Below are 12,740 nucleotides of genomic sequence, written 5' to 3' on the forward strand. Positions count from 1 at the left end.
TCAGGAATGATTTGGAAGGGTGTCTGTAAAGAAAATAAGTGTTTTGTGCTGCTTGCCACTAGTAAGCAGTTTTGTTAATAGACATTTTTGCACCGCCTTTTGACATTAACACAACATCATGGTCTGGTACCAGATTTAAGAAAATCAAACCACCTAATATTTCATGATCACCTGTACAAATTAAATTGATTCCTAACAATACAGAAGTAATATATGTGTGGTGTGTGTATTTTTTCATTTTAGTTTAGCAGATAGTTTTCTATAAAATACATTTTTACTAAGTCCCTGTGTGAGCAACTTAAAAAAAAATAGACTAAGGTACAGATGTAGTGTATTTAATAAACTGTCAACAAAAAAAAAAAAAGAAGGGCCGGGGAGATGGCTCAGTGGAATAAGCGCTTCCCTGGCAAGCGCAAGGGCCTGAGTTCAATGCCCAGTTCTGCAAAAAAAAAAAAAAATAAAATAGGAGCTGGGGAGATGGCTCAGTAGAATAAGCGCTTCCCTTGCAAGCGCAAAGGCCTGAGTTCAATCCCCGATTCTGCCAAAAATAAATAAATAAAAGAATGCTAGTGTCATCTCTTGATGGAAGAACCATTGAATCTACTCTGTTGTTAATTATTTCCCTTTTTATTGTTCAGCATTATTCTAGAAAAAAAATACTCCTTTTTTGAGCACTACTGCCTTATTAAAATCTTTAGCTTTTTCTTTTTTTTCCTTCTATTTATTTTCTTTCTTTTTTTTTTTTTTTGAGACATGATCTTGCTCTGTAGTCTAGCCTGGTTTCAGAATGATTTTTTTGGGCTACTCAAGATGCCTTCAGGGTAAGTCTGGTTTGGCTTGAGGATGAGGGAATTGAACCACAGCATCCTGAGCCTGACTGCTTTGTTTTAGTAGGCACTTAAACAGCTGAGCTAATGGGCAGGCCCCCAAATAGCAGAAGGATTTTTTTTTTTGGGGGGGGGTGCTGCTCAGGATGTCTAGGCTGGTTTCAAACTTAGCCTCCACGGGGGCTTGCCCCTTAGCTCAGTTCTTTAAGTGGCTGCTTTAACAAAGCAGTCAGGCTCAAGTTGCTGTGGTTCGATCCCCACAATTCAAGCCAGCCAAACCTGCCCTGAAGGCATTCGGAGCAAAAAAAAAAAAAAAAAAAAAATCAAACTTAGCCTCCCAACCGCTGGGATTACAGGTGTGCAACACCATGCCCAAATCTTTTTTTTTTTTTTTCCCCAGATCTTTAATATTGTATTCTTAATTTTTCAAATAGCTGTATTAGCATTTGTCTTACTTTTCTTATTGAGACAAACTAGCAGACACCCACAGTTAAAGGAGGAAAGGTTTCCTTAGCTCACAGTGGAGGTTTCAGTCCATAGTTGGCCGGCTCTAAGGCAAGAGTGGCATGGCAGAGGGGCATCACAGGAGACAAACAGTTCATGCCAGGCAGAAGGCAGCAAGGCAGCAAAGCAGCAGCTAGTGACAGTGGCAGCCCTCTTCTGTCCCTTATGTCCTATCCAGCCTGCACTCACACCCCGGCGAGCAGCCTTAACCCTGCCATTGCCCCACGAATCAATCCCAGCGTCGCATCCTTGATCCCAGCATCACTCACCCGAGATCCAGCCACCTCAGAAGAGCCCCACATGGGACTCCGGGGCTTTGGGGGACATCTGGGTACAGATTGTAACAGCCCTGAAACATCCTTTTATCGTTGCTTTTGATAGAGGAATCAGTTCCAAAAGAACATTTGCTTAAATGATTTGACAGTAAATATTAATAGACATTTTGATGTGCATTGATATTTTGATTTTCTTTATTGTCTCGAGCCATTATACTTTTCATTTGACTTGCTTTTCTTAGATGTGCTTAATCTTTTAGTAGCATAGAAGAGTTTAAGAAACAGAGAACGGTTTTGTAAGTCTCCCTAACCCCTTTTGTGGGCTGTATTCATTCCATAGATGCACGCTATTCCGCTGAGGTCCTCCTGGGTGATGACCTGTGCTTACGCCCCTTCTGGTAACTATGTTGCTTGCGGAGGCTTGGACAACATCTGCTCCATATATAACTTAAAAACCAGAGAAGGCAATGTGAGAGTGAGCCGGGAGTTGCCTGGGCATACAGGTGAGTCATGGGAAGTCCCGTTCCTTCCTACTCGGCCTTATTTATCCCTAGAAAGTACTGATTGAGGCCTTGGTCTAACTGTGCTTGGTTGGCTATAGGATAAGTGGTAATAAGAAAGCAGAAATTACAGCAAATTAGGAAAACAACTTCTAAAAGTTGACCATAATTTTATTATTGTAATATTATTTAGAGCTGAGGCTTGAACTCAGGACCTTGTGTGTGCTAATAAGCACATACGCTACCATGGAACCACACTCCCTGGCCCACAAATTTATTTTTATTTCAAAAATAGTTGTGCTTTTTTTTTTATAAACATGTGAAAACTCCAGACATAATCCCAGCACAGGATAGGCTGAGGCAGAAAGATCAGTATGAGTTTGAGGCCAACCTATGCATAGCGAGGGAAGGCCGGCCTAAACTACATAGCAGGATCCCATCTCACAATAAATATAAATGAACAAATGAATGAATGATCCAGATAATAAAGATGCAACATGGAAGCAAATAAAATGTTCTCTATTTTATGCCATCATCTGACAAGTGTGGGCCTTTGGCAGCTGCACTCAGTGTATGTTAAGAAGCACTGATGAGGGGCTGGTGAGATGGCTCAGTGGTCTAGAGCACCTACTTAGAACAAGCTTAGCAAAGCACAGGGACCGTGGTTCAATCCCCCAGCACCACATGCCAGCCAGCCCCGCCTCCTGGTGGGCTGAGCTGGCCACACACAAAAAAAATAAATAAACAAATAAACAACAACAAAAAAAAAGCACTGATGAAGACTCCGTACTCGGCGGCTGACTGCTGGGTTGCCTGTGTGAGCACAGGAGTTGCCTAGTGTAGAATTTGGTTAATGGTGTTCATTAGGAATTGACTCGCACTCAGTTTATATTCAGATAAATTTTTGGCATTACTGTTTGATGATGGTTTTTAAACATCTTTAGAGTGGTGCTTCCTGCTGCTTGCCTGCGCCGACTGGCTGATCGTGCCAGGTGCTCACGGGTGCACCAGCCTGCTCTGGTGTGCTCCTCATTTCTCACACTGGTTTAAGGATTTTTCTCCAGCATGCTTAACACTGTCTTCCAGAATTATGGTTATTCACATAAAAAAGCATGGCTCCTCTGTAGGTGACCTAGGTGATGGATGTCTTGGTCAGCTTTGTCACTTTCAAATACCTCGTGTCATTGTTACATGAAGTGCCTCATAAGAGTGTTGATAAAATTTAGTTGCAGACAGCTTAGAGTTAGAAGAACAGAACTGCAGATCATGTGACCACTTGTCCAGTTCTGTTTTTTAAAATAGTATGGTAATTGAGTTATTTAATAACCTAAAATGTGCTACTCTCTGCTGTAGGCTACTTGTCCTGCTGTCGTTTCTTAGATGACAGCCAAATTGTTACAAGTTCAGGAGACACAACCTGGTAAGTAACCAGAAAACACTGCTTTTGGGGTGGAAAAGTCCATGGGAATTAACATAAAAGCTCTTGGTAATTAAGTAGTTATTTTTGATTATAGTGCTTTATGGGACATCGAAACAGCCCAGCAGACCACCACATTCACTGGGCATTCTGGAGATGTGATGAGCCTTTCCCTGAGTCCTGACATGCGGACGTTCGTTTCTGGTGCTTGCGATGCCTCTTCCAAGTTATGGGATGTTCGCGATGGGATGTGCAGGCAGTCCTTCACGGGCCATGTCTCAGACATTAATGCTGTCAGTGTAAGTGAGAGGCTTTTTATTTTTTTAAAATGTATTTGGTATAGGGCCTCACTGCACAGCTGATACGTGGAGTGATTTGTGGACTTACAGCGATCCTCCTGATTTTAGCTTCCCCAGCACTGGGATTATAGGCATGTGCCACCATGCCTGGTCTCGGCGGCAGGCTTAATGTACCCAGGGGTGGAGCTGGAATGGCATGTGGTACTGGGCATCGAACCCCAGTCCCTGCGCTTGTCTCAGCAGGTGCTTGTTCACTGAGCTATCTCCCTGGCCCAGTGAAAGGGATTTTTTATTATTATTATTTTATTTTTTGGCGGTACTGGGGATTGAACTCATGACCTTGAACTTGCCAGGCAAGCACTTATTCTACTGAGCTATCTCCCCAGCCCAGTGAAAGGGATTTTAAAGAAAACTTATTCTGGATGTAAAATGTTGAGGTCTATTGCATGATTTTAACAGAAAATTCTCTCAGTGATTCTTATGTTTCAAACATTGAATTCCTAAACACCAGGAGTTTAAGAAAAAGACTTTAATCTGTAGCTCTAGGTCCGTGATGGGGAACCCTTTAGAGCTTTCGGTGATACCACAGCCCTCTGCAGCACAAATGCCTTTGGTTTGCCACTGATAGGCCTGTATTTCCAGAAGAAATACAGGTTTTATTTCCAGAATTGGCTGGATATAGCTCAGTCCTTGAGCAAACAGGTACTCAGAGATGTGCACAATAGTGCACAGATAAGGAGGTCTGATTTGAAATGAGCCAAACGTAGGATCACACGTTAGTTCTGTGTCACCCTCGGAACACACCTCTCCCTTGAAGTAAAGGAGAACAAAACGCCTGAGAGACGTAGGGGGAAGTAAAGGGGACATGCGCACATACATGCAGCAGTATGTTTCAAAATACCATCATACCACAGAGAAGACCAAAGCCAGGAGCCTTCACTGTTTAGCACCAGGGGGAAGTTTGCAATGAACTGCTAAGACTGGACGCCAGACGGGGTTCAGCGCCTGAGAGTCCTAGCTGCGGGATCACAGCCTTACGGCTCAATATTCTTCGACAGTGGTGCTTGTTACAGAGTAAAATCTTCGTCTTTGTTGCTTGTACCTCCTCCTCCTCCTCCTCCTCTCTTTTTTCTTTTTTGTGTTTCTGAGACAGGTCTCACTATGCAGTTCAGGCTGGCCTTGAGCTCACTTTGTAGCCAAGGCTCGTGTCAAACTCACAATTCTCCTACCTCAGCCTCCAGACTGCTGGGATTACAGGTGTGCACCACCACGCCTGGCCCTTAAAATCAGCTTCTTATTCACAGCCAGCTGCTTTTCCAAGTCACTGTCCAACCAACCCTAAAGCCATTGTTCTCATGTTTCATAGCCTAGACATAACATCTAGAGAGAACCTCCTAAACTCTGTCCCTTCTTAGTGACATATAGTAGAGGTGTTCTCCTTACAGAAAGCAATAGGAGAGTAATACCACTGTCACCGTTAGTAACAGCGAGTGAGGCTGGCCTAAAATTCACAGTGATCCTCCTGCCTCAGCCTCCTGAGGGCTGGGATTACAGGTGTGCAACACTGTGACACCACTATTTAAATCGGCCTGAAACTGTCAGTCTGTGTAGTTGGACCCAAATAATAGATGCAGTAGAAAGTAGAAAAAATATTTGCAGGTGATATGCTCAGCTGTCTAGAAATCACAAGCAAAAGTATAGTGTATTTCCTGGATTGCAGAACTACTTTTAAAGCTGTGGCTTTCCTATGCCAATAATTTATTAAAATATAGGACTTTGTCTAATTGATAATGTTCAGGTGCTTCTGGAGAAATACTGGATATAGCAGCTTTGTTTTTTCTGTTTAGTGCAGCATTAAGCATTGTATTTCTCTTGTCTTTACACACTATGAACAACTATTTATGAACATTTGTGCAGATTTACTTCATTCCTATGGACAAAGGAAAACAACCATTATATAAATGATTTAAAAAATATATAGGAAAGAAATCCTATTTAGAGTAAAGAATCACAAATTTATCAAAAATGGCACATATCTTAATGAAGAAAATCATAAAGATTTGCAGATGAATACTTAGGTTCAGTTTTGTTTTTTGCGACAAGGCCTTGCTGTATAGTTTAGGCTGCCCTTGAACCACCTGGTCCTGGCTGGCCTCAAATTCATGACACTGTCTTGGCTTCCTAAATGCTGAGTGAAGGGCGTGTGCCGCCACCTACATGGCAATATAGTTTTAAGCAAGTGTGACTGTATTTCACTAACCAAATGTCTGGCACTAACGTTTAAATTTTAGGGCTGGGATGTGCAGCTCCATGATAGACTGCTTGCCAATGTGTGAGGCCGGGGCTTGATCTCCAGCCAAGTTGAAAAAAGAAAAAGATGTAGAAGGCTGAGTTGGAAAGATCAAGAGTTCAGGGCTAGGGGCTTGCCAAATAGCTCAGTGGATTAAAGCACCTGCAAGCAGACACAGGGGCTGGGGGTTCAATCCCGGGGGCCTACCATGCCAGCCCCGCCCTCGGGGCGCACTGAGGAGAGGACTGAGACTGGGTGTGGTGGCACGCACACCTGAAGTCCCAGCTCTTGGGAGGCTGTAAACAGGAGAATCACTATGAGTCCCTGAACACCTATAGACCCTTCCCTAAAAATACAAAAAAATGAGTTCCAGGCTGGTTCGGACCACACAGCAAGACCCTGTCTCAACATGGAAGAAGAAAAAAATTATAAAAATCATTAGTGCAGACCGGTGGGATAGCTCATTGGTCTAAAGCGCCTGCTTAGGCAAGTTTAGGCAAGTGCAGGGACCACAGTTTGATCCCCAGCACTGCATGCCGCGAGCCAGCTACAAAAAAAAAAAAAAAAAAATTCATTAGTGCCCTGTAGTCCTTCGTGTGGTGCTGCTCGTGTAGAAAACCCTCCCACCAGTTTATTAGCACAGTGGATGGCTCCCTGTGAATTTTCTGCGCATCTGTGCAATCGTATTTGTTGCTTTTCTTCATAGTTTTTCCCAAATGGCTACGCCTTTGCCACCGGCTCTGATGATGCAACTTGCCGGCTCTTCGACCTCCGCGCGGACCAGGAGCTGTTACTGTATTCTCACGACAACATCATCTGTGGAATCACCTCTGTAGCTTTCTCAAAAAGCGGGCGCCTCCTGTTAGCTGGTTATGATGATTTCAATTGCAATGTCTGGGACACGCTGAAAGGAGATCGTGCAGGTGAGTGAGTCAACTTTCACTCCCAATGAGGCAGAGTGGGAGGTGCCCTTGCAGGTGACCTGACAGGTTTCTGCGGACGCCCTGGAGGTGTTGACCCCTGGAGGTGTGGACCGTGGTGCCCCACAGGTTCTCCTTCCAGTTCAACTGCTGTTACTCTGAATGCAGTGACAGTCCATGGTTGTGTTATTTCTGTTGTCTGAAGGGTAACTAAATTCTAGTGAGTTTGGTTATAAAGATAAATAATGAGTATCACCCACTATAGTCTTTTTATAAATCTTGAGCCTTTTTTGTTTTCACAGGTGTTGGGGATTGAACTCAAGGCTGTGTACACAAGTGCTCTGTCCCACTTAGGACTTTTCCTGACAGTCTTGCTGTGCAGTTCAGGCCAGCCCCAAGTGCACGGATCACAGGCATGGGCTACCACACCCAGCTGGAACCTGTTATTTCTAATAAGCCTTTTAAAGTTGGGAGTGGTAGTGCACTACACCCAATTTTGTAATCCCAGCACTAGATTACACAAGCCAAAGGATTGCTAGGCGTTTGAGCCCAGCCTGGGCTGCATAGCAAGAGTTTAACCTGACACCTGCCAAAAGAGTGCTTCTAGATGTACACACTGTACTTCTAGTGTTATAAGTGCTAACCTTTTTTTTTTCTTTTCTTTTTTTTAAAGGTGTCCTTGCTGGTCATGACAACCGCGTCAGTTGTTTAGGTATAACGGATGATGGCATGGCTGTGGCCACAGGCTCTTGGGACAGTTTTCTTAGGGTCTGGAATTAACAATGTTGTATATTTCTTCTGTTCTCCATTGCTATCTGGAGAAATCTATGCTACAGCCTATAGCTGTGAAAATAAATTCTACCTTATATTTGCAGGTGAAGATTTTTATTATTGTATTACATACAAAAAGCTTTCAGTAAAGAAAAACGGGAATACAAGGCAAAGCCTGCTGAGATGAAAAGGACCAATGTAGTCATTCATTTGAGAAATTAGATTAACAAATTTTGGGGTCTTTTTTTTTTTTTTTAAGTAGATCAGAATGTATACTTCATAGCAGTTGCCCATGGTGTTTGCTTTTTGTTAAGAACTACATCTTAAATTTTGTATACCTAAAAAATATCCTGTCTTTGGGTTTTATAATGCAAGAATCAGGCCTTGTTAATAGATGGAAGTGATAGTATGTGTGTGTTGTGTTTAAGTAGGAAATCTCCCTGAATTTGACATTTCTTTTTATCTAACCAACAACTTAATGTGTAAGACTGTTATATTGGTGGCATACGCCTATAATCTGAGCATTCCAGAGGCTGAGGCAGGACATACAGTGAGCTCAAGGTGGAGGATGAGTAAAGGTCTCAACTAAATAGTGTTGATCCATAAGCTCTGGGTGAGGTACCTCCCAGGAAAGTCAGTTTCTTGTGTATTCTAAATAAGTGCTTGTTTTCAGTCCTTTGAAAGGACAAATTGTATGAACACCAGAGGAAAAAGCTTACACTCAGACATTTTGGACATACCTAAAAACTCCATCAGATTTATATTAATGAAATCTATATCCCAGCATATATATAATTCTTGGCATTTTAAAATCCTAGTTATGATCAGTTGACACTTGGAGTAATAACCTCTAAACCACTGGGCTTGTTTATTGATTTCATTTGTAGAGTGAATTTATATTTTAAAAGTGTGATAAATATTGCGGTTGTCTCTGCATCTGAAGAATCTCAGTGTTTTTCTATTAGTAGCATTTAGAGAGCAGTAACATTTTAGAGAAAAATGTAAAATTTGACCATTTGCTAGCACTAATTATAAACAAAGTGGCTTTATGAATTTTATGCAGTATAAAATCTGATTTTATTGGCTGGGTGTAGTGGCACACACCTGGGCTACACAGGTGAATTCAAGGCCAGCCTGAACTATATACTATCTCAAAAAAAAAAAAAAAGTCTGAATTTATGTAAACTTAAAGCCCCAGTTTTTAGGGGCTGGGAGATGGCTCAGTAGAATAAGTGCTTCCCTGGCAAGCACAAGGGCCTGAGTTCAATCCCCGGTTCTGCCAACAAAACAAAACAAAAACCAGTTTTCTTAAAATGAAACATTTAAGCTTTTTGCTCTCTTATAATGTTTTTGTCCTTCTCATAGAATATTTTCCTCTGGTTTTCTCCTAGATATGTAAATGACAAAACTGTCTTGATGTAAAGTCATGTGTTATTCTGATATACAGACATGCACTTTGTAACTTAGTAAATTATAAATTACTATTCAGTTAACTTTTGATAACCGAACCCTAAATACTTCTAAATTTTACATGTAAATTTTCATCTATATTGTAAATATGCTGGTATGTGCAGCAACTGTAGTGAAAGAGCAGTGTTTTGTTTACTAAGGTCAGTTATTAGAAGTAGACTAAAACAGACAAAGGCAACGTAGGACCAAAACAAAATATTGTAGATGGCAGGCGTCAATGTATATTTGTCTTGATTAGGATTTCTATGAGTTGTTTGCTATTAATGTTTATTTGTGAACTATTTATGTCACTTCATAAAGAGCAGCTCTTTAATATAAGGCACATTTTTAAAAAAGCATATTCATGTTCAAAACAGGGTTTGAACAGTCCATTCCAAACTTCAGTTCAAGAAAGCGCTTCTATCATATGTAAATAACTACAGAAACACACATTTTATACATGTAGGCAGTATCTCTTCTTGAAAGTCACTGTAATAAGATACTTTAGAGGCACAATACAGACTAGACTTCTGTGGTCCTACCATTTTAAATAAAATGACATTTATTTTAATATTACTACAGTATTTGTAGAGAGGAATTGAAAGTAATTCACATAAGGCGACTGACAAGTAACCGCCATTGAATGCTGTGGGTAACTGCACTCAGGACCAACTGGTGACCAAGTATTCTCATTACTGCAGTAATTACCTTGCTGGGAACACAGCTCAGTAGCACAGCACTTGCCTGACAAGTGTGCTTTTAGGAACCCAGCATCGTGAAACAAAAACATTTAAGCATAATGTGCCTCAGAAGACCGTATGTCAAGAGAGTAAATTTTTGAGGTGCAGGAAGATGTAATTTTTTTAAGACGGCATTACTGTGTTGCCACGGCTGGCCAGACAATCCTGCTTCAGCCTCTTGAGTTGGAAACTATGGATGTGTGCCACCACCCCAGCTCTCGCCAGAGTATCTCAAAGGTATTCTTTTCTAGAGCATGACTGCCACACAGTTTGGTTACCATTCAGCATATGAAAGCAGGTTTTGCTGGGCATGGGGGCATATGCCTATAATCCCAGCACTTGGGAGGCTCAGGCAGGAGGATCACTGTGAATTCAAGACCAGCCTGGACTACACAGTGAATTCAAGACCAACATGAACCGCAGTGAAACTCTGTCTCAAAAGGAAAGGAGGTTTTGCTGTCAGCAAGCACCTCTCCTCCGCTTTAACAGGTCTCATATCCCCCAGAGCATTCACGAAAATGTCATTTGGGGTGAATGCTGATGGACTCAACCTAAGTTCTCTTCCTAACTGACAATTCCACACTGAACTCCAAGTTCATAGAGGCAGGATTTTGGCTGTTATGTCAACAGCAGGAGAACCTAGTAGAGTTCACTTTTAGACTTCCAGGAGCTGACACTTCAGAATCAAGTGAACCAGTCTTGAGATAACAAATGCATGTACATGCTTCTGGAGTATGTTAAGGAACAGTGACACTTTTTCCAAATGACAGAATTTTTATTGTTCAAAAATGTTATGGCCCATCTCTAACCCTCGTGATGTCTCAAAAATTAATACTTAAGACTATAATGTAAGTGAAAATGTTCAGGCAAATCTGATTTGATGTGAATGTCTCAGATTTTAAATTATAAAACATTTAGTACTTGATGCGATGGTCGGTTAGTTTAACTTACAGCTGACTATAAACAATCCACATGGGGCCGGGGAGATGGCTCAGTAGAATAAGTACTTCCCTGCAAGTGCAAGGGCCTGAGTTCAATCCCCGGTTCTGCCAAAAAAAATAAAAAATAAATAAACAATCCCCAAATAGGCCTGTCATTTTAGGAATGAATGTTCTTTCAAAAAAAACCCTTAAGTGCGATTGTTTTGTTTCTCTCTTCCCTTTTACCAAATTTACAACTATGTTTGATCTCGTCAGAATTTTAAAAACCACCTCATCTTTTTTATAATAGTAGCACAATAAATAAAACTAGTATCTTAAGTTGGATTCAGCAGAATTCAGATTTACTAGTTTGTATTATTCATTGTGTGTTGCCTCAAATTCAGTGCAGTGCTGTATTTTCAAGTATGGGTTACAACAGGCAGTCACTAAAATGGTTTGTTGAACATCAAAGCTACAGCACTTTTGCTTAAAAAATTTATCAATCAGATTGATGGTGCACCTTGTATTTAGCCTATGTTTTTTGCATGTAGACAAAATTTCTTAAGAGAATAGTTTTTCTTAAACCAGTAACTGGTTTCGTAAAATACAGTATAATAGTGGCAACCAATGTACTTCTCAGAACTTACATAATAACAGTATTTTTCAATGAATAGAACTTCAGTGATGCACATGGTAGACATTTCAAGCTTTTTCTGTCTTTTACACAATGGTGCTCTCTCCGATTGTTTTCTTTCAAAGAAGCATCTGAACATTTCCATTTTCTTATCCAAAGGCATCCATATCTCAGTGTTTTTAAAGTTGGTTAAAAGATTTTCCTATTAGGTATTTTGAAAACATTTCTGTTCATTTAGTGTCTACATATTTGTGGCCAACTGACTATGAGTAACAGTTCAACATCTGATTATGGAAACAGTAAACATGCTACGTTAAAGCCTCTTACACAAGCTTTAAACCATGCAAACTGTGGACTTGTGCCATGATGTAACAGTATTCTTGGATCTTACAGTGATTCCTTTATTTGTACAGTTGCTTTGTGAAATAATGTGTGAATTGATAATTGTAATCAATAAAGTGCTTTTAACCAGAGTTTACTGTTACATGCTTTAATAAATATTTTTTAAAGTCCCAGAATTAAACACTTAAGTTTAGTATTTCATACTCAGCCCTAATTCCTTTAAACACTGGAGAATTTTTTTCCATGAAAAATGAATGAGTTACAGAAGCAAAGAAGAGACTGGAGTGCTACTGCTGACCTACCTGTAGCACTGTACAGCTTATTGTTGAAAGGCTGGAGATTCGCATTCAAAAGCAAGTGGCTTCTACTATAGTTCCTCTAGGATAACCTAGATTCCTTTTAATTCATAATAACCAGTTTTGAGACAGGCTCTCACTATGCAGTTAGGCTGGCCTTGAACTCACTCTGTAGCCTACGCTGGCCTCAAATTTGCCAGCAGTCCTATATGAGCTTTCCAAGTGCCTGCATCACCATGCCCAGCAATAACCAATTCTCCTTATAATATTGATTTAAAGTGTGTGCTTTTACTTCATTACAACCTCAAGGGGAAATTAGGAAATTAAAAGATGTTACACATCAGTTCTACTTGTCTAGGGAACAATACTGCGTAAGTACCTGTAAACTGCATCTAATGTGGAAAACATCTGAATGTGGTGGTCTAGAGCATCTTACCCTTTAAATGTTGGAAGTGAACAGCAGTATGGCAGTACAGCCCTGAGAGCCAGTTAATTCAAGGTGATTTATATGCCTGCTATACAAATGATTAAGAATGAAAGACCAGAATTCACTAAA

The 12,740-nt window shown here is 40.7% G+C and overlaps 1 protein-coding gene across 1 annotated transcript in view; it reads left to right on the forward strand.

The window, feature by feature from the left end:
- The window catches only part of Gnb4 (G protein subunit beta 4), a 22,993-nt gene extending 15,040 nt beyond the window's left edge, over positions 1-7,953 (forward strand). The window contains exons 5-9 of the mRNA XM_004647292.2: positions 1,947-2,109; positions 3,460-3,526; positions 3,621-3,822; positions 6,819-7,035; positions 7,706-7,953. Coding sequence (XP_004647349.1) covers positions 1,947-2,109; positions 3,460-3,526; positions 3,621-3,822; positions 6,819-7,035; positions 7,706-7,812 — 756 coding nt within the window. The 3' untranslated portion in view covers positions 7,813-7,953. The remainder of the gene's footprint in view (positions 1-1,946; positions 2,110-3,459; positions 3,527-3,620; positions 3,823-6,818; positions 7,036-7,705) is intronic.
- The last annotated feature ends 4,787 nt before the right edge of the window (positions 7,954-12,740 follow it).

This window comes from Octodon degus, unplaced genomic scaffold (assembly GCF_000260255.1).
Source record: "Octodon degus isolate 3935 unplaced genomic scaffold, OctDeg1.0 scaffold00298, whole genome shotgun sequence".
NCBI classification, from domain to species: Eukaryota; Metazoa; Chordata; class Mammalia; order Rodentia; family Octodontidae; genus Octodon; species Octodon degus.